The 22,860-nt window shown below is 41.9% G+C and overlaps 1 protein-coding gene across 1 annotated transcript in view; it reads right to left on the minus strand.

Moving 5' to 3' along the window:
* sorcs3a (sortilin related VPS10 domain containing receptor 3a) overlaps positions 1-22,860 on the minus strand; it is a gene marked incomplete at both ends in the record, with an annotated part of 398,627 nt that overhangs the window by 344,536 nt on the left and 31,231 nt on the right. The window contains one exon of the mRNA XM_084317820.1: positions 4,880-5,038. Within this exon, the coding sequence (XP_084173946.1) occupies positions 4,880-5,038 (159 nt within the window). The remainder of the gene's footprint in view (positions 1-4,879; positions 5,039-22,860) is intronic.

Genomic DNA, 22,860 nt, shown 5'->3' on the forward strand with positions numbered 1-22,860 from the left:
AGCACGACATCGTCTCAGCAGACAGCATCCGGTCTAATGTCACGCATCCAGTCCACAGAGTGGACCGGATAAGGTGACATTAACGTTAGCATTTAATAGGGCATTTAATAGGACAGTACCTGCTGTATCGGACTGGTGCAGTTACAGTAGGCTCCAATTGCCACTGACACCACCTGATATTTAACTTTCTGAGAGATGTTATCCACTCACTGTGAGGGAAGTACAGTAGGTGCGTGCATGTGTGTGTGTGACATCCATGTCTCGAGTCCCCAGTGTTCGAGTCTGAGTCCAAGTCCGAGTCACCAAAGAAGAGCCAGAATCGAGTCCGAGTTGAGTCCCCATTGCCCTAGTCCGAGTCCGAGTCCAAGTCATCAAGGTTGAGTCTGAGCTGACATACAAATAAAAAAAGGTCTACATTAAACATAAATGACACAGCGGTCACCATTTCAAAGGGAGTTAATTTACTTTGTGACACAATAGCCAAACAAATGCACTAGCCATCAATATCTTATGCCAAATGATTAGGGCCTATTATAATTGTTGAATTTTTTATAATAACTGTATTTATCAAGTCCGAGTCCTTGTCTGCACCTTCCGAGTCCAAATGCAGTCAATGCTCGAGTCCAAGTCCGAGTCATCAGTGCTCAAGTCCAGGTCGAGTCACAAGTCCTGAAAATCAGTCTAGGACACTCACTCCAGTCCGAGTCCTGGACTTGAGTACTACAACACTGGTGACTGTAACATGATGTGAAGTTCAGGCTTTCACAAATTGACTGCAGCGTTTACTTTTATGTGATTATTTTCTTGAGCAACACTTAGCCAACGTATGGACATCATAACCAGCCTGGGGTAGATATAATCTAAAGCTGGCGGTGATCAGGCTGTTTGTAGCCTACTACTTATATTTCTATTTGGTTATGGACTTTTCTATAGTTGTTTTGGACCTGACTACATACATGGACTTTGTGCTGATCAGCTGTCTGTAGCCTAGACTACTACAGGGATACTTGAATCATTTTAATTATATTAATTATACGCTGTTTGTGATTTTGCCATGTACATCAATAGTTAAGGTTGCCATGGTAACGGCAATACATTTCAGTAGCCTACTGGTACAGCATGCAGTACATTATCATGGTTTTTCACAGCTGGTAAATTGCCTATTGGCAGCCTGATGCTGGTTCAGTTGAGGAACGGGATGTTTTTGTAATGTGGGTCTTTCAACAAATATGAGTTTGAGTTGGCCACATCTGAGTACCATTGGTCTATAGAGTATTTAACTCATTGACTGCCATGCTGTTTTTCCATCTTTACTCCCTGGCGCCAGTGTTATTGACCATTTTCATGATGTTTGCGGACCCATCATATATTCTATATTATAGCTATGGAGACAATAGTATGGCTCATTTGACAGGCACTATTTATACTCCAACAGGGACAAAACAGTTTATTTATACATACCTTCGTTTGTGCGGTATACTACGCAAAAAATCGTCCCGTTTCACAATAATCCAGGCTGGTTTTCTAGATTGTGAGATATACTGTAGTGTTTTGTTTCAAGTTTCAAGTTTATCTTATTAGTTGTCATACAGAAGTACAGAATACTTTTATAAAAAATGCTTCTTTCTGTGCATATGCACAAATCTCGCGGCTGCTTGCCTGAAAACTATATTATTGCGAGGTCAAAGGTAAACCCGACCATATGTTTCTTCACAAAGCCATCAGGAGGGGGGGGGGGGGGGGGGGTGGTCGTTTTCCGATGCTGCGATCATTACAAAAGCCTGTTTTATGATGGGGTTCAGTAAAATAGATGTAAAATAGACGTTACCTTTGTCAGCAGGTACTTCACTCTCGCTCCAAGTGCCTTGGATCAGAACAGGATCAATACATATAACGTTAGGTGGCCCTCATCCATTGTCTTCTTCTTCATCATCTCCAATAGTTTGCTCGCCATTGCACTGCAGACTACTATTGTGTGCTTGGGCCAGACTATACCACAGAGCCGAATATGTTTCCTCATCGGCCGGTTTGACTATAGTATTTTTATGATTTACCATAAGTGCTGAGTCCAACATAGTCTGGTGAAAACGCACCATATCATCCATAATCATCATCGATATCATCCGTTTTGTCTTTTTCTTCATAATATCCAATAGTTTGCTCTAGGTGATCGCCATTGTCGAACGTTAGATGGCTGTAGTTTGCTCACTGCTGCTCACTCCCTAGTGCTTTGGGTGCTCTCGCTGCAGCGTGGGGCGGCCCACACTAAACTGGCCCATGCAGTTCAAAAGGTAGACAATACTGCCACCTGTCAGGATTCGATCGTCATTGCAATTATAATGTAGCCAGAGGTCCCAGGCACACTCACAAAGGCCTGCATGAGTGTTTAGAATAATAATAATCAAAAGGAAAAAGGAACTAAAAACGAGATATCTCGTTATTGGGGCTCAATGAGTTAAACGTGACGTCTGCATTATAGAATGGTTATTTATTTTGAGTGGTGCTGAAATCTCATAATTATACATGAAGTCAAATTTTGCATGGAAATAAGCAGCCAACATTTCAGTCAAAATATATATTTTCTGCTTTAATCCCTGGATTCTTGACACACACACAAAAACAAGATTGACAGTCCTGACGGCATTGTAGCCAGCCAGCAATCACTGTATTGAATAGGCTCATCTGCATACTTCACAACACTTAACACACACATCTAACCACAGTCTCACTGTCGATGTGAAAACAAGACCCTAATCATGGCAGTATGATTAGAGAGTAGATATTAACTATGTCTAGAGAATACATACCAAAAATACAAATGATTAGCCTACATTCACGGTAAATGGTAAATGGACTGCATTAATATAGTGCTTTTATCCAAAGTGCTTTACAACTTATGCCTCACATTCACCCATTCACTCACACATTCAAACACTGATGGCGGAGGCGACCATGCAAGGTGCCACCCTGCTCATCGGAGCGGTTAGGGGTTGCAAGGACACTTCCAGGGAGGAGCCAGAATCAAACTGGGAACCTTCAGATTACCAGACGACCACTGTACCTCCTGACTGAGCCACTGCCAACCCCATTGCCCATAGCATTCAGCTACCGAATGAAATAGAGTAAATGGAACTCTCAACCACACATAAAGTAGAACTATATGGAACTCTCAACCACACATACAGTAGACCTAAATTGAAAATGAACCACGATGCACACAATGACAACAGAACTTCTAGAATGTTTATGTATTTAAAAAGTAATATAGTAAAAAATTACTATTATGCCAAGCTACGAGAGCTGTGCGAGAGCTGTTGAGAACACAGGCTGAGATGAGTCCCTTTGCACCATTCACTAGCGGACTGGGGCATTACCATTTTAATGGTGAATCAAAGATCGATTCTAATTCAACTCCACTGTTGGGACAATCGGAAACTCTTCTGTTCAAAGAATCATAATTCCCATCACTAATAGGTGGCTTGCTTTGCTGGCTGGCAGGCTGGCTGTTTCAGTGAAACCATGGGCTCCGATTGGTCTCCATTTGAGCATGTGATGTCAGTGAAATCATCAGCTCTTATTGGTTTACTTTTGTGGGGACAGACACAAATGTCTACGGATAACATGATTCTGGGAGTTCTATTGGGGTATCCTGGCCTTGTACCCTGGGGAGTCATCCGACATAACTCTTGGCTAACTTTTGATACTCTGGTTTGAGTTAACCCTTATGTGGTGTTAGGGTCTCCAGCGACCCGTTTCAAAGTTATAAACTACCATGTAGTTGATTTTATTAGAACAAGGCTTTATGATATCCTCCACAACACATATATAAGCACAGCAAAACTATGTTTCACCATTTGAAAATTCTGAGGTATCTCCAGAAAAAAAGGTATGACTGTGATGTTAGGGTCATTCTTGACCCGGCAAGGTAAAACGATACTATAAAAATACTAAATATAAATAAATAAAATAATAATAAATATACTAAACTTTTTTCAGAAGTTATATTCTAATATTGTTCTATTATAGTCAGAAAACATTATTATCTAACAATGGGAAAGCATTAAACCGATCATCTGTCTAAACCTCCTAACTCTATTCACCCTCAAATCTGTGTTTGTTTTTTTCATCTGCTGAAAAGTTGGGTTTTTGGAGTTATGAGGTTTTGTCCCGACAGAAGCCTCATGTTAGTTAGGATGTAGTATTAACTATATTGAGTGATACTCCTTTCTTTTTAGTGGTCAGGACTGAGTTAGACCCCGGGTCAACATTGACCCGCTAACAACAGTCGGTAACACAACATGAGGGTTAATACATCTGTAATAACCAAGTCTATTTGACTGAGTATATTGGCTCCGGGTATTTTCCTCCACAATACCAACAAAAGTGTCAGTCATCTTTCTCCTCTGCCACCTCTGACACCCGCTGTGGGGTTGTGATTTTACCTTTCTCGGGTCAGGCTGTGTGATAGAAGATTGCCCATAATAGCAGATCTTCAGGATGTGTGACCAGTGTGTGTGGAAACGTTTTACAGAGCTTCATACAAACATAGTGAGACACAGCTCTGTGAAGGTTACAGCACGACACAGGCTAGTAAGAGAAATGCCTGGCCATTGATGGCAGAATTATAACTAATGTATGCATAGACATGATCGACTACAGAATGCTGATACTATAACATTTGTAACCCTTGCAACATTGTTGTGTTGTGTTGCGTTATGGCAATAAAGCCATAAGAGTTCATGTAAAAATAGTTCACTTTATCTCAATTAAAAACAATCTAGACAGCATATTATTTAAGCACATGTATCAATACAAGTGGTATTCGTATTTTGTGATTAAATGTGATATCTGTATCTCTATATATATAAGCCGAGCTCACCTTCTGGTCGTGGCTGTAGGCCAGGGCCCAGTCCTCCTGTGTCGGGTGGAACAGGAGGCTCAGGATGTAGAAGCTCAGACGGTACTTCTGGAAGCTGACTCCTTCATCAGAGCTGACGAGCACACTGCTCTCAAACTCTGGATCAGTCAGCACCATTATCTGAGAGAGAGGGAGAGCACAGGACAGAGAGAGAGAGAAAGAGAGAGAGAGAGAGAGAGAGAGAGAGAGAGAGAGAGAGAGAGAGAGAGAGAGAGAGAGAGAGAGAGAGAGAGAGAGAGAGAGAGAGAGAGAGAGAGAGAGAGAGAGAGAGAGAGAGAGAGAGAGAGAGAGAGAGAGAGAGAGAGAGAGAGAGACAGAACAGATAAGTCAGGAGCGGTGGTGCTGTCAACAGAACAGGCCTGGCTCTTGGCACACGGCAAGCTTATAACTTTACTTTATTTCCAACGTCTGTATCCAGGGGTGTGCTCATTGACCCTTCATCATCACCCCTGTTCCAAAATGAAAAATAAGTACATTTATTATAACAGGGTATCTGTCGGTTTCATCAAGTTACATTTAAGACTTTTTAAGACCATTTTAATACCATTTCAGCTAAATGACTAATTGTAAAATGTAGACGTTTCTCACTGAATTTCTATTTTCAACTTCAACCTCCCGCTATTCCTGTTGTCGGTCCTGCAGCAGCGGTATATGGGGGCTGCCGATGGCGGCGGTAAATGGCTGCATTTATATAGCACTTTTATCCAAATCGCTTTACAATACTTTGTTCCTCACATTCACCCATTCACTCACACATTCACAAACCGACGGCAGAGGCAACCATGCAAGGTGCCAATCTGCTCATCGGGAGCAATAAGGGGTTAAGCGTCTTGCTCAAGGAAACTCCGACACACTACCCGGGAGGAGTGGGAATCAAACCGGGAACCTTCCGACTACCAGACGTCCACTCTACCTCCTGAGTCACTGTCGCACTGATAGCACCCCTAGCTCTATCGCTGCCGTTTCAGCTTGTGCCACCCTGGTTGTTTGGCAACTCCGTAGTGCGCCGTACGGCTGTGAGGAGATGTGAGACTGTGTGCCTCTCGGGTGCTATGGTGGCAGGTATTAATGACATGCTTCTGTGCGTGCTGCGCGCTGCTCCCCATGTCGGGTCTCTGGTGATACACGCTGAAGCAAATGACACTAAAGCAGGTAAATCTCAACAGTTAACTTAAAGAGGGACGTTGACCTACTCTTTAATACCCTCAGGAGCTCTGATAAGACTTTTATCTCAGGACCACTGCCCTTTTCAGACATGAAATATAGCCGTCTCCTCCAGCTGCACCCCTGGCTCAAAAGGTTATTGTATGTATTGGGACATTCCCTTCATTGATAACTTTTACCTTTTAACTTTACCTACTGTGGCAGACCGGCTGGCGTGGTACTGAAGGGGACGTTCAAGATAGGGGAGGGGAGAATTGAAGGGGAAAATCATCGGCGATACGAAATTGGGATGAGAGAAAAATAGAAAACAAGGAGAAAAAAGTGGATACAAAAAAAAAGAACACTAACAACTACATCATTAGAATATAGAAAGTCTCTCAGCCAGACCCAGATATCTTAGTGTTGACCGAGTCTTGGCTGAAGAAGACTGATAGCGACTCTTCTATAGCTTTGCATCAGTAAAACGAGTTTAGAATAAACTGAATTGTTGGGAGTATAGAAAGCATTGTGCTATCTAAAATATACAAAACAATAGTTTGTGTTTGCGCATAGCCACACTTTGTTGGATATGGACACTCTGAAAGTGTGGCTAGTTGCGCTACAAATTGATGAAAACCGGTACAGTCTGCAGACCATCGGTTCTGTAGCGATATTTAGCTATACGTTATTGTGTGGACCTGGCATCAGTACAAACGAAAGCTTGGCAGGATAATGGCAAGGTACTGGGGCATATGCCCATATTAGGAAATCTGAGGAGACTCCCGCAGAGCAGAGCGTGTCAGCCGTGATGCAGCGCACCTGTGCCAGACGCTCACGGGACAGGTGAGCTCAATCAAAGCGCAAGTAAGCATACTAGAAAATGGAGACATAGAGAAGGAAGCATTGGAGTAGCTACCGTGAAACCTGAGAGAGGAGGAAAGAGAGAAAGTAAGTGGAAGAGGAGCGATGTAGAGAAGAGGAGGAGATTGCTGTGTGCATAACCCAATCCTGTGTTTGGAAGGAGATCCTTGCTGTGTGCCCGACTGTCTGAGAACCCACTTTGGTATCAACCCCTGCTTGCCCAATGTCTCTTCTCCCATATGAGAACCGTTCCCCGTGTACCAACCCATACATCAACGATTCTCACGGATTACGGACTGGCTGACACTTACACTAACCTCTTCCTCCCCTCTAAACAGCAATACAACTTATGTTAAACTTGCTTCTACCTTGTGCCGTGTGTATTTTATTCATTCCAATCTGGTGACAGCTCAATACACCCCAGAGTCTGTCACACTACTTATAACTTTTATTTCACGACAAACACTGTTTAAGCGTGATGGGATTCATAAATACAGTTGAGTCCAAGTTATTTGCAACTAACATATTGCAAACTTTATACTCTCTCATGTGGGAGCCAACCACTTACATGCCCCTCTATACCCCCTCTTTGATAGCAATCAAGTCCAAGCCTCCAAGTTACTCATATTCAATACCCAATCACTCGCACTCCTCAGTCCAGGCTCGGGCTGAATACCCCACAATAAACTACCCCTCTGGTCATTCCCACCCCAATCACTGTTAGGTATTTACTTTAGTGACTACTCAAACCGTACTGTTATTGCCTCATACGTAATCACAATCCCTCTACAGCAGGGGTGGGCAATTATTTTTCCCAGGGGGCCGAATATAAAAATATGTTGGAGGGCCGGGCCAAAATTCCAAACTCAATTATGCATAATATACATTTTATTTCTATATAAAAAGCAGTAAATGGCATTGTTTTGACCCCTGGTAAGAGTGTATGATATTATTTGGCAATTAAAAGGTGAGGTTAGCTTTCAAAAATATCATTTATTCAAATAGAATTTATTTCCAAAATGATAAACAAAATGTGAAACATTAATAACAAAGGGCATTTTGAGTTTCATATACTATTGAAACAAGGATTTTCTTAGCTTTCTAAAGACATCACATCATCTTATAGCCAAAATAAACAAGACATGTCACTGAACTGTGTAAAGAAAAGTGTCCCAGTTTTGTAGCCTTTTTTACTTTACATGCCTATATTAAACATTTAATGTTTTAAGAACCGTGAAAAAAAAAGAAAAAAAAATATCAAGTGTCCCATTTCACTTGTTATATTTCCACATTTTAGTGTTCTTCAGTTCTTTTTTTTTTCATTCAGTGTGAGAAACCCAGTCTCTGTTGAGCTTTAACAAGTCCATCAAAATCAGGTTGCATGTCTGAGGTGTAGATGCGAAGCACAGCTGCCAGATGTTAATCAGTGAGAGAGGATCTGTACCTGGACTTGGTAAACGTCATGACTGAGAATGTCAGTTCACATATGTAGGTGGATCCAAAGAGAACCAACATCTTCTGAGCATGTCTCCTCATGTTTGGAAAGTTCTCCTCCTTGAGAGCAGAGTAGAACTCTAGCAGTGATGCTGACTTAAAGTGCTCTTTCAGTAGTGAATCAGACTGCAGGCAGGTCAATGAGTTCAAGCTGAACAACTATCAACACTGCAGGTAAAGGGAGAGGATTTCATCCTCAACCTTTTTGAAATCTTGAAAACGCCTTGAAAATTCATCATGCAGTGCTCCCAACATGGATGAGTACCTGTGCCGGTGATCAGCTGATGGTTTGACTTCTTTCAGGGTTTTCATGTGTTTGAGATTGTTGCTGCCTAGTTGCCTTGAAATTAATTGCAACTTTGTCATGAAGGCTTTCACATGGCTATGCATTTCATGAGCAAAAATGCCCTTGCCCTGCAGTTGTGTGTTCAGTAGGGATGGGTACCGTTCACATTTGAACCAATACGGTACCGGTACCTGTGAATCGATACCGGTACCCAACGGTACCTTTTTTCTGTACTTTAGTCTCAAAAAATTTAATCTACCTACCTCAGTTGTGAAAAAAAATATCCAAACTTCAAATAACGACACTTTCGACCGTTTTCGGCTTGCCCCGACTGCTTTGTTGTTGAATCAAGTCAAATCCTAGGTAAGCTTATATTGTGCGTGTGAACGTTGACATGAAAAGATATTTTATTTAAAAAAAATTTTTATTATCATGTAATCTTTCGCGGGCCGGTCAGAATCATCCGGCATGCGGGCCGTACAATGCCCAGGTCTGCTCTACAGCCTTCTGTTTTGTTATTCCCGTTCCTGCTCCAAATATTCCACCTGGGCTACACTTAAAAAACATACATTTCAAGAAATGAAAGGTCTGAGGTTTATTCATTTGAATGTAAGAAGTTTACTTCAACACCAACAACTACATCATTTGAATGTAAGAAGTTTACTTCAAGACCAACAACTACATAATTTGAATATAAAATGTCTACTTCAAGACCAGCAAATCATTTAAATGTAAGACATCTACTTCAACACCAACAACTACAGGCGACTGGGTGGCGTAGCGGAGATTGAGCTTGTCACCAATGCAAGAGGCTGCCGTCTTGACTCCCGGAGTCAGCATTGCCTGCGGCTTGGGCCAGTTGTCATACTATCTCAATTGGCAGAGGTAGCGGGTGGAAAGTCGATGGGTGGGGATTGGACGTTGTGGACAGCGACTCCTACAGGTCGGTTGGGTGACGCCTGTACAGCAGAGTCATGAAGTATCGGTGGCAGCATGAGACTCCTCGCCACTGAGAGACCGCACTGTCTGGTGAAAAGATGCGACAGGCTGCCTCCTCGTGTACCGGAGGGGACACTTGATGCAAGGCTTCTATCCTCACTACAGCCGACCAGTGGGAGGCATAGTCTAGCAACGTTCAAGATAGGGGAGGGGAGAATTGAAGGGGAAAATCATCGGCGATACGAAATTGGGATGAGAGAAAAATAGAAAACAAGGAGAAAAAAGTGGATACAAAAAAAAAGAACACTAACAACTACATCATTAGAATATAGAAAGTCTCTCAGCCAGACCCAGATATCTTAGTGTTGACCGAGTCTTGGCTGAAGAAGACTGATAGCGACTCTTCTATAGCTTTGCATCAGTAAAACGAGTTTAGAATAAACCGAATTGTTGGGAGTATAGAAAGCATTGTGCTATCTAAAATATACAAAACAATAGTTTGTGTTTGCGCATAGCCACACTTTGTTGGATATGGACACTCTGAAAGTGTGGCTAGTTGCGCCACAAATTGATGAAAACCGGTACAGTCTGCAGACCATCGGTTCTGTAGCGATATTTAGCTATACGTTATTGTGTGGACCTGGCATCAGTATACGAAAGCTTGGCAGGATAATGGCAAGAACTGACTGCTGACTAAATATCTATATCGATTTATTTCCTCTTCATGAACTTCAGAAAAGACACCCACAGCTGCACATAGTGGAATAAATAAAGAGTTGTTGTCAGACACTTATTATAACAGTCTGAGACTGTCAGTGAAAAAGGAAAACGCTATTTCAGCAGTACTTTGACGTGAAGGTTGGCCCCCGTGTGATTACAGCAATCTCCCTCAATACTGGAGCAATTGTAAAAATTGTTGCCCCTTTCATTCAATTAGACCCCACATGATGGAAATATAATATACTTATAGTAAAATACTGTAATTCCATTATGCCCTTGGATTCATCACCGGTGATAGTTATGGTACTCACCACTGTATCTTGTAGAATAAGGTTTGGTGGTCCTCTTTGGCAGAGAGACGTGATGTGCACTGGCATTTGTTTCTATATAAAGCCATTGTTGAAGATCTTCCCACTTATATGACTTAATTATTGGACTGGACCTCTGGACCTTATCATACTTGCTCCAATGATTGGCAAACACTTCAAACCCACAGACTTTGCACTGAACTTGGGAAATCTTTTTGTTTCTGTGCCTCTGACACGTGGCACATCCTGCAAACCTTAAGCCTCAATGCATTTTAATGACCAACCATTTCACCCGAGTCCGCCGTTGTTTTTAATTGTTTTATCGATTGATTTTCTTGTTTTAATTGTTTTTATATCCACTGTCTGCTGTATTTTTCTTGACATCATTGGAAATGAGAGTTTACTCTCAATTGATCTTTTGCGACTAAATGAAGATTGAATGAACGTTGTGACAGTGGAAAGAACCCAGACTTCATGCCAAGTATGATGCAGCCAGAGCTCTCACTTTCATTTAAGAACTCAGTGACATGAAGCAGATATGAATTCTTAGCTGCATGTTCTTCACCACCCGCCACTGTGTGTGTGTGTGTGTGTGTGTGTGTGTGTGTGTGTGTGTGTGTGTGTGTGTGTGTGTGTGTGTGTGTGTGTGTGTGTGTGTGTGTGTGTGTGTGTGTGTGTGTGTGTGTGTGTGTGTGTGTGTGTGTGTGTGTGTGTGTGTGTGTGTGTGTGTGTGTGTGTGTGTGTGTGTGTGTGTGTGTCTGTGTGTCTGTGTGTGTCCTGTCAGAATTCCTGGGTGACTATAATAATGAATAAATGTAGCCGTGCAAATACACTTTGATGTAAGGTCATTCTATTCCGTTGTATTAATTTTGAATGGTAATTGCAGGTATTTGCATTGTATTTGCAAGTTCTTTGAGGTGGGCATATTCAATATTTACACAATATGTGATGAGGGGGGTCCTATTTATATAATCATAATAAATAGGTAATAAGATACAGTGCATCTAAGTAAACAAATGTGCTTTAACCTTCTGACTTATTGCAGGAATCTACCATCTGGCTTCAGAGATGATTAAACTACAATACCCACATCCACATGTGAGCAGAGAAATGGGAGAATGTGGGATTATGGGTAATGGCTGTGCCAACAAACCAAATGGCTGTGTTTTCTCTCCTCAACAGGATTTGAATTGGAAAAATAGCACCACATTTGTCACTGACAGAAAAACCACCCCTCTTTTGAGAGCCTTAACTAGAAACTCTCCCTGGTGGTGATTTAGATAAATTGTTTTTCATTAAGAGCCAATAAACGGGCAGCAGATTCTCAAGCAGGATTTCTCATTGGCCCGGGCCTTCCAATACTGCCATTCATTAACCCGTCTCCCAGAAATGCCTAAGGCTCCCTAGTATCCCTTATGTCTCAGGGCCTTGTCAGTTGTAATTTATAGTTTTTAAGGTCTAATCATATTCTATAATCCTGTAATAAAGGCCGGTATTTATTTTAAGTGGGGAATTCTATTTGGTCTTGCATTCTGTGAGTCCCCCCTGTCAGGGTTCGCACTCTGGCCTTGAAGGTGCAAAATGCAGGGAGAGTCCACGGAGAGCCCCGTTACTTGGGTGCATCACAAGGCGCTCATATATATATATATATAAACGGAGGCTGATTCGGGGCCGGGCCATAGATCTTCTTTACATTGACTGCAATACTCAACCATATCAGAATCTGTCCATCTATTCAAGGCTCGTACGAATGCAATGTTCTCTCCTCTATATGGCCCTGACCTTTTACCGCAGTGCTTTCACTTCATGTCTTTCTGGGGCAGATTGAGAAAAGGCTCATAATGCACTTGCCTCATGCCGGGGAAAGAGACCCCGCAGCCGGCGTACAGGGTGAGTAAGAGTGAGGGGAGATATATGTCCTAACCTTAATTTATTGTAACAGACCAATTCCAGAATGTGCCCGCAACCGATAGGAAAAAGCATCCGTTGCTGTACAGTATCACTTGCTCCCAGTGGACAGTGGCTCAGGGGGGTAGAGCAGTCGTCTGGTAATCAGAAGGTTCCCGGGTTCGATTCCTGCTCCTCCCGGGCAGCGAGTCGAAGTGTCCTTGAGCAAAGACGCTTAACCCCCTAACAGATGAGCAGGTTGGCAACTTGCCACTGTTGCTCTCTGCCGTCGGTGTGTGAATGTGTGTGTGAGTGGGTGAATGTGAGGAACAAAATTGCAAAACACTTTTCGATAAAAACGCTATATAAATGCAGTCCATTTTACCTTGTACCATTTCTCCAACTAAAACAAACAAAATCCATACGTGCTCACCTCCAAAAATCTCAAAAAGACAGGCGGCATTAGGCGGGACGGGCAATTAAGATTCCTCTCACAGTTTCTGCTCGGCTGCAATGAGCAGAGTGCAGCACCGAGGGGAGTGAGGTGGATAACAATACAATGCAGAATCAATGGAGGTTGGAAGGGGTAACCTCAGTGTGCTATCAAACCGACGCCGTACAACCAACTTCCAGTTATGGCCGAGTTCGGTCTTGAACGTGGAGGTGGAACAGCCGGTACTACCCGTGTTGCCTCTGAGGCTAAACCTTGCAGTGCCTGAATCTAGTACGGACCGGTCGAGTAAAATAAATTATTATGGTTTTTACTGAGGGTTTCTAGTACAAGAGGCGTACTACAGGTTTTTGCATTGTATTTGCAAGTTTTTGGGCTATTCAATACACAATAACAAATTTACACAATATGTGATGAGGGTGGTCATATTTATATAATCAATAAATAGGTATGCTTATTATGGTAATAAGATACAGTTCATCTCTAGAGTAAACAAATATGCTTTAGCCTTCTGACTTATTGCAGGGATCTACCATATGGCTTCAGAGATGATTAAACTACAACACCCACATCCCTGTGAGCAAAGTGGGATTATGGGTAATGGTTGGAAGGGGTGACACAGGGAAGGGGACACCCCACTGCTCATGAATCACGTCGAGTCTAATCCATTTTTACTGTTTTTACTGAGGGTTTCTAGTACAAGAGGCGTACTGCATGTAAACGTGTGGATCGAGACTTAATCACTGGCATTTTATCCTTGTGTTTTTCTTGTCACCGTGACTCTTCCTCAATGACTTTTTAATTGCCCGTGTGTCTGTAATTTTAAATTAACCCGGTCTCTCAACCGTTCGATCGCGGAGCGCACACAGATCAAACTGGGGGAAGGACATCAAAGTAACGGCGGTGGAAGATTCACGACGGGTGTAATTTTTAAAAGCTTTTGAGCTAAATGTCATCACTATCATTCAAATCCATAATGTGCTGTTGTAAAAGGTCACGGTTTCAACTTTTTCCCTGGGCGACACGAGCAAGGAAACAACCCTAGTGTGTCCTGGGAATCTGCGGGGGAAGCGCCGTATTGATTTCCTGATACTGGGGGGCGGGGGGGGGGGGGGGGGGGGGGGGGGGGGATAGGAAATACCTCAAATGCATAAACCATAACAATCATCTATATCTATATGTCTATATGGTGGGATCATTATTGTCTGTCTCTGTCGGGGCGAGCAGCAGTCTTTCTTCATCTTCACGCCACAGCCGGTGCCCTCAGGGGGGAAGCGTGAAGATAATGACACAAGAAGAAGAAGAAGAAGAAGAAGAAGAAGAAGAAGAAGAAGAAGAAGAAGAAGAAGAAGAAGAAGAAGAAGAAGAAGAAGAAGAAGAAGAAGAAGAAGAAGAAGAAGAAGAAGAAGAAGAAGTCTTTATTTGTCATGCAGACACACACATGCGATGGCGACGCACATGAACACACATGCACTGAGTCGTTGATGAAATGTTCTCTGCACGTCCCATCCGTCGTCCTTCCCCCAAGGGCAACCGGGAGCAGACAGGGGCTGCAGCGTGCACTGCGCCCGGGGACCAATCCAAGTTCTCCTGTCCGTCTTCGACAGCGTTAGCGATCTGTTGTGCATTTTTTTCCATTGGGTTTATCTTATCGGGAAACCCTTGCGAGCACGGGGAGAACATGCAAACTACACAGAAAGGCCCGGGAGATACCCCACCTGGGTACCTGGCAACACTGCAACCTGGTCCCCAAGTGGGAATCGAACCCTGGACCTTCTAGCTGTGAGGCGACAGTGTTAACCACTACACCACTGTGCCGCCACGTGGTCAACTGAAGAAGACGAGGAGTTGTGGTCAGAGCCGTAGGTCAGCTGCTCTCTTAGGGGACAAATTGAATACGTCCCAAAAATCAATGTAGGATATTTGTATAAACCAACCGGCCTGTGTTTCAGGCATTGATGGTTATCTGGTGGGCATCTGTTGAGGAAGTGGTCGCCTTAGATAAACTAACCTTTAAGCTTTAGAGTTCAATATAAGGGTAAGTGTCAAAAGCACTGATTTTATGCCACAAGCCGTCATTATAAATTATTATTTTGGTTCAGTTGGTTTACATCTGTTTTAAATCTGGTTTACATGTCAGTTGATTTATATCTGACAAGAAGTGCAGTGTTTAACTCATTCAGCGCCAGGGATTAGACTGGTCCCGTTCTAGCTATGCCACGCTTTAAAGATAGGAGTGCATCACCTTGTTTGTAGAGCTATATCTATATTCTATATTATAGCTATGGAGACAATACTATAGTCATTTGACAGTGACTTTCTTCCGTCGAACATGCAAAAAAGAGATAATTCTTGCATGCATAGGTTTGTGCGTTATCCCGTGGTGAATATAAGTATAGTTTAGGAGTGATCCGGGATAATTCCTGAAAAGCTGAGTTATAGGGTGCTACGTGTATTCTACTATAAGCGTTGGCGTTTCTTGCCAAATCAAATAGTTTTTTTATGCTTTGATGGCCAGTAACGGCATTCGAGTTGAACACTACATACGCTGATCAGCTGGATCGATATGAAAACATTGTTGGATCAAGCTGAAATTGATGTCATATAATCCTTACCTTTGGTCGGGGGCATTCCAAAAAGAATATTCCAATTGTCTGATCGCAATTTCCAGTATTCGTGTCCATCTGGTCCCGGACAAACTTATGGATTGAGTGTGCCAGATGCGTTTCGAAGTGGTCGGATGAAGCGATTGACTCTGCACCATCTAAATTTTGCGCCGGGAGGGATTTAAATGTAACACACAGTCTGGAACAGGGTTTACTGCACTCTCGATACTGCCACCTAGTCGGATCTGGCCGGTACTGCACCCTCGGGGTCCCAGTATGCCTTTTATCGGCAACATACACATTGAATAGAATATTAAAATAAATAAAAAATTTACTCGTTGTTGGCGTTCAGCGCATGGCGCCCAATAGCGAGTAAACTCATTGTTGGCGGGGAATGAGTTAAGCTGGCTGTATGCGGTTTTACTAAAGGGGAACCCTCATTTAAGTTCGGTCCTCTGGGCATTTCGCACTTAGAAGGTTCCAAGTTTGGTTTGAGATGGTGAACTGGTAATTTTTCTGTATGAGAATGAACAAGATGTCTGTATTCAATACGCTTTGTTGAAACCACAGTGAACGGAGTCCGGGGCTGTCTTTTCATTCTCTTAAAAAAAAACTACACGTTATGTACAACAAGTCAGCAGGAACTTGTTACAACTCTGGCAGCTAAGGGTAAGTAAGATTGTTCGTCAAACAGTGTCAAACTTGAGTGCTACAGTCTTGAGTGCATAGTACTGTAGTAGACATATTAGCATAGTATGTATAGGCATGGTAGATTACTTAGTAGTAAAGTGCATAAAAGTGCTATAATGTGTTTAAAGTACTTCTTGCATTATTTCAGATATTGATTGAAGAAGTGTGTTTTTAGTTGACGGCGGCAAATTGGGCGGGTTTCAGCTGTCCTGACACAGGCTGACAGTAGTGGGAAGTTCGTTCCACCATTGTAGAGTGAGGACAGAGAAGAGCCTGCTTCGCTAGCTATTCTCTATAACAGCTAATAACAGAAAAACACAATAAATGGTTTATAGACCACATCCTTACCCCCAGATAAATGCATTTTCTCCATAAACAAAAAAGTTGAATGAGCCAAAGAATGAGCCGTCAGTAAAAATAAATCTCATATTGAGTCTTAATAAAATCATATTTTCAATGGGGTAAAGATCATTTCACAAATAATAACACTTGCAAGTTATATTCACTTGTTAAAAAATTAAAACAAGTAAGACAAGAATAATTTTTTTATCTGAGCGGTTTAGTCAAAGTCCCTCAAGAGAAGTCTGCTCACTCCAATGCCATCTTGATAAAGGCACCTAACGAGAACAAGACCTGACCCCATCTACACATTCATTGGTTACCATGGCAACCACTCACAGCAGAGACTCTGATTAATTTTAAATGTCTTTAACTAATGACATTTCACCTCAAAATGCAGTACTCAACATTGAATCACATTTAATTGTTTTCTCTAAATATTATGTTTGTTTTGGTGCAAGTAGTTTAGTTTTTTTGCCGCCGTCTTTAGTGTTACAAATGTCTCTGTCTCCTCATTATACAGTATATATTGTATCTGGTTTAGTCTTCCTATCACTCTCCAGAAAGGGCTCTTCAGGGTCACCGTCTCTCCAAGACGCTGTGAAGCCTGCTGGGACATCTAGCCTGTATAATGTATGCACAAAGTTTCCCTTCAAAGTAGGGCTGTACGGTGTGACCTGAAATCTAATACCGCGATATGATATCACATTTAGCTTGAAGCGATGATATATATTAAACAATAATTCCTTGTTAACACACCCAATGCACAAATACCACATTGCCCTATGTCATAACCTATTATTTTCATAAGATGTCTAATATGTCTTTCAATGTTTTATTAGTAAGTGTCACACTCTGTCACGGCCTGGCTACTCTCTCCATATCTCTTGTTACCAGGCATGGAGTTCAGGTGTGCTGGAGCCATAGGAGCAGTCATGATGGTGCTGCCACATCGCAACTTCATGTTTCCCAGTCAGTTGTAATATATCATATATACTACTATGCAGTGGCGGACTGGGACCATAATTCCTACCGGGAATTTGACTCAGGCAGGCCAGGCCATTCCTGCCTGCTTGCCTGAATTTATATAGAGAGCACATCTCCGCGCAAATAGAAACACGTATGCTCCTGGCCTGCTTCGGAGTTCAGTGGCCTGACTGCGGGCACAAACAAATACATTTGTCTGTCAGGGCAGCCAGGCCATGCCAGTCTGCCAGGCCACCGGGAAAACTCCCGGTGCTCCCGATGGCCAGTCCGCTAGTGCTACTATGTATATATTATATCAGTCGTGGTGTTATATTTTATATTTATTAACTTGACCGTCACCCCAGCAACCTCCTGCAAAGCATCACATTCCCTCCTCGTTCTACCCTACTTTTTTACCCTACCCTCCAATCTCCCCCAATCCCATTCAATCTTGTTTGCTGCAGCTCAAATGTATCCCCTTGCCCCACTTTGCCTTTTATGTCTTTGTCTGTGTTTGTGTCTTGTATGTTTGTTTTTGTTTTGCTACCATTTTGGCCAGGGCCCTATTCCCCGTACCTGGTTCAATTAAGTCGATTCAAGTCGATCAAGAGTCCCATTAGCCAGATTCAATTAACACAATGTTTGAATCCAGGCTTTCCCTGTTCCTCGAACGCTGATTCAGTCTCGTTAATTCGAACCAGACTTGATACTCAGGATAATTGTGCGCGGCCGCCTCACCTGAAAAGACAGCAGGTGTCGATCGCAGAAATCCTGATTTTATAACGGCATTGATTGATTGAAAACTTTATAACAGATTGCAGAATGGGTACAATACAGTACGGCTCAATAGCCTCGCAGACAAGTTAAATGCATAATCTATAGGCTAATTTTAAGTCCCTCATTATCCCAATCAATCAGATTATATTTCTTTAAATGTGCCTGCTGGCAGTAGGCTTAACACTTTGACGGCCGGCGCCCCGCACGGATTTAGGCCTCAGAGGACAGCAGAAAGTAAACAAACCGATGTACTTTCAACAAGCTTTATATATCATTTATAGTATTGCTATCTGTCCATTCTCAATGTCACTTGAGTGCATAAGTGACATTGAGTGCATATTGAGTTCAACTATTTCAGAATAAGTAGATAAAAACAAGCCCAAAGAGTATCTAATTGATACAAATTAATAGAGGATATATGTACTGTATGTGCTTAGGTATCATGTACTATTTGAAAAAGAGATCTTTGATCTCAAGTGACTACCTGGTAAAATAAAGGTAAAAATAAAATACATGGTTCCCAACGTTTTCAAGGTGCGACCCCTAAAATAACGTGTCAGAGAGGCTTGGAGGCTATATTAATCAGGTTTTAATCTGTTTCGGACATCATCCATACATGCATTGAATTGATTAACATTTGTTTTATACCAGTGACATCAGTCATGTTAATCACCCTATTGTTCATCATCAGATAACAGTGCTTAAACAGATAAATGCATTTTCTCAAATTAATTCATCAAAACATCAAAGGCTTGCAATTGCTCATTCATTTTCTCAAGTCACGTCCACGTCATCAAATCCGTCAAACAGCGCATCTCCTCAGACATTTTAATCCCAGTTACAATATCACAATAACGTGTGAGTGACAGTGATACAATTCAAAAATCCACATATTCAGATTCGTCGTAATTCACATCCACAATCCACGTATAAAGACGCTTCAATTTATGCTTGAATGAAACACAATCCGGGCGCTCCGTTAACACTATGGTCGCCGAAAACGAGTTTTCACGTCATTCCGAGCCATGCTCATTCTGCCGAAGACGCCGTAACTCGTCTTTGATGTCAATATTTAAAAAATCTGTCATCGAAATCATATTTCCTTTCCGGAGCCCTGAGACACAGTGCTGATCTCCTCTCAACTCTCTAGCCGTTCAAGAGCGCCATCTCGTGGCCGATCGGCAGATCGCCAACCGGATATTAACCTTTGAACCGGTAGTACTCATCCAAATGTGGTCCGGCCACTCGCTATAGCTCCCGCGACTCCATCTTGAAACACTGGATAATAGATCGCTCGCCCTAACTCAATAAACAACGTTATTTGGACGTATATACTATTATACAACCTGGAAATGGATCGGGCATTTCTACATCCCATAATAGAAAAAATCTGTTCCACGCTCATCTGCCAGCGGCGCGAGGAAGCCACGGTAAGATTCAGCGTTATTTTCTAACGTATTCTATACTAACTGATCTGATGAACATATGACCCACTCTGGATGAATCATCTAACGCTGCCCACGGAATTATAAACGATCCCCCGCCCATCCGGTCAACATCAGATGATGCGTAGAAACTTCTAGAAGTACGTCCAGTTGAAACTTTTTATCTCGCACAGATTCCTACCAAACTGTATTTGATCATCAATATAATGCATTTAGGGCTATAAATCACGTTCTGAAGAAAGCTGCAGAAAACGATAAAAACATACTTATACTTTAGACCATATTTTAGTATGAATATGTGAATGAAAAAGTTTAACGTTGCTACACCCTGAACAATACATATAGGACATTGAATGGGCCATAATAATGGCAATGTAGCAATAGAATTTAAAAAGTTATAGCCCTGCAAAGAAGGGGAACTTCTCCATAGACAAATAGAGCTGGCGGAGGATGGTATATTAAGAATTTAAGTATTTAACCCATGGCGATTAAAGTGTTAAGCAAATACATCCACAACAGAGAATATGAAACAATCAGAGCCAAACGCGCGACAGGTTTCATTCATTAAGAATATCCCCGCGGGATTCACATTTGCAATGCTCCGTTATTAAAATAACCACATAGTGTGTGTCGCGAATCGCGAGCGCCGTATCCGTATAACTATGACATGCATTATTTAGGACAAAGTAAATCCATAGGCTGGATATGATTTATTATCAGCATTTTAGGTATATTATTTTACATTTCAAAAGCCCCCTCTAGAAAAACGAAGCACAAAAACATTATTCAGAATGGTATAATGGGATCTAGACTGTGAGAAAGGGAGTTGGCATTTCTTTTTGCGAGCCAGTTTATCGAGCTAACTGAACTAAACCCTGCGCTGGTCCAGGTTCAAACGTTCTGATCTGTTGCCATAGTGATTTAAACAATCTCGCTTCGAGGAACCGAAAGGTCTAGTTTAAGTAAATTTATCCTGAAAATTATCCGGCTAACTCAGTTAGCCGGGTACGAGGAACAGGGCCCAGGTCTTGCTCGAAAAAGAGATCATTGATCTCAAGTGACTACCTGGTCAAATAAAGGTTAAAATAATATTGTGCGCTCGTGACTGGACATCAATACTGGAAATCGCGATCAGACAATTGGAATATTCATTTTGGGATACCTCCTAGTAAAGGTAAGGACTATATGACATCAATCTTGCTTTGATCCAACAATGATTTCACATCGATCGCAACGATCAACGTATGTAGTAGGGCTGACCCCTATTAGTCGAATAGTCGACTGATCGGTCGAAATGAGCCGTAGTCGACTGCCAACCTCTTAGTCGAATAATCATTATCATATATATTATCATTCTTTCCAAAAGAAAATTAGCCTAGAAGCATGGCTAACGCTAATGGCACGAATACCAGAGGCTAACTGCCTAAGAAAACAGGCACAGAGGCACTGAAAGAGGATTTCATCCATCTAATGAACACACCAGACTAGACAAATATCAAGATCAGTGGACCAATTGCATGCTTTTGCAGAGAACAAGAAGCCTTCCGTTGACTCCTTCAGCCATTAAGCACCCCCCACAGCCCAAATGGAATGATTAAAAAAAAAATTAAATATATATATATATATTATGCTTTTTTTTTCAAAAAAGATAAAAATGTCATAGTCGACTAGTAGTCGACTATCTGCTAATTTCGGCCAATCATAGTCGACTATCCAAATCCTTAGTCGGGGACAGCCCTACACTCAAAAAACTGGGATTGGGGTTAATTAATATTTATTAAATAATTATTAGTAACTTATACATAATAAAAAAGACTATGTGCCGTATGCAATAAAATTGGGCTGAATTCAACGAATTTGAACAATTTATTAATTGCATTTTACACAATTTTTGTTGAATAAAATTAGCTGTGATACATTGAGTTGAATTTAATTGTATTTTATCAGCAATGTCAGAGATGCAGAAAATTGATAGATTTTACTCATTAGGAGGTCTTTGGTTTTAATCACCTGGCACTTTCGCCCAACTAATGGGACTTTATTTTGACACCACGTGGATGATGCAGCCAATCATATGCAAGGATCATGCTATTGCCAATATTTCCAAAGACAGCGAGTGTGGTACATGCACACGGACCCAGGTGAGTAATAATTACGAGTACATTTAATCTGTTGCCTGTTCTCAAGTTAATGCAGTACCAGTACCACTATGTTTTTATTCATGTAACATGCTGCTAAAAGTAGCCTATTAAGTTTTACATTTCAGGAGAAAATGTTTTTCCGACTGTTGTAGGAGAGTGCATGCAATTCCGACTCTCCCTTCACTATCTTATCTTGGTTCGCTAATGCGTCTACATGGCTTGCATGCTTGCTATTAGCTCGCCTATACTAGCCAACCAGTTCTTGCTAAAAAGACGCTCGCCTGACATCGTCATGTAACTCGAGAACCGAGGCACGGAATTGGTAGAGTGAGGTTGCATTAGAACGGCAAAAAATAGATCTTTCGAAACAGTATTTATATGTTGGGCGAAAAATGCAACCAGAGCCTCTACCGCTCGCAAAGTGCTGCAACTTGTGTGTGTGTTCAGTGCACGAGCCCGACACGGTAACCCACCTGTTAAGATTAAAACGTGGCAACAGCCAGGCACCATGCTGTCGGCTCGCATGCTAGCTAGCTAGCCTATATTAGCCAACCAGTTCTTGCTAACTAGCTATCGTGCTAGCTAAGCTGTAACATTATCAGCCACAACACGTGTAATTTCCCTATTTTCTTTTTGTGAACATGCAAATATTTCTTGTAGAAGTGGCACAATCTTCCATTTACTTGGGTATGTATGTAAATTAATTACTTTTTTCCTTATCTTAGGCTTGGACTATGAGGTGGAAATGTAAGATCTGCAAATCATTGTCTACTACAAGGAGGAATCTACTGAAGCATTACAGACTACAACACGCAACATTCGGTAGTGCACAACCCCAGCCATGTCTACATGACGGTTGTCCTTGCACATTCAAAACACAGGGTGCCCT

The sequence above is a fragment of the Notolepis coatsorum genome, assembly GCF_963971535.1.
Source record: "Notolepis coatsorum genome assembly, chromosome: 7".
In the NCBI taxonomy this organism is placed as follows: Eukaryota; Metazoa; Chordata; class Actinopteri; order Aulopiformes; family Paralepididae; genus Notolepis; species Notolepis coatsorum.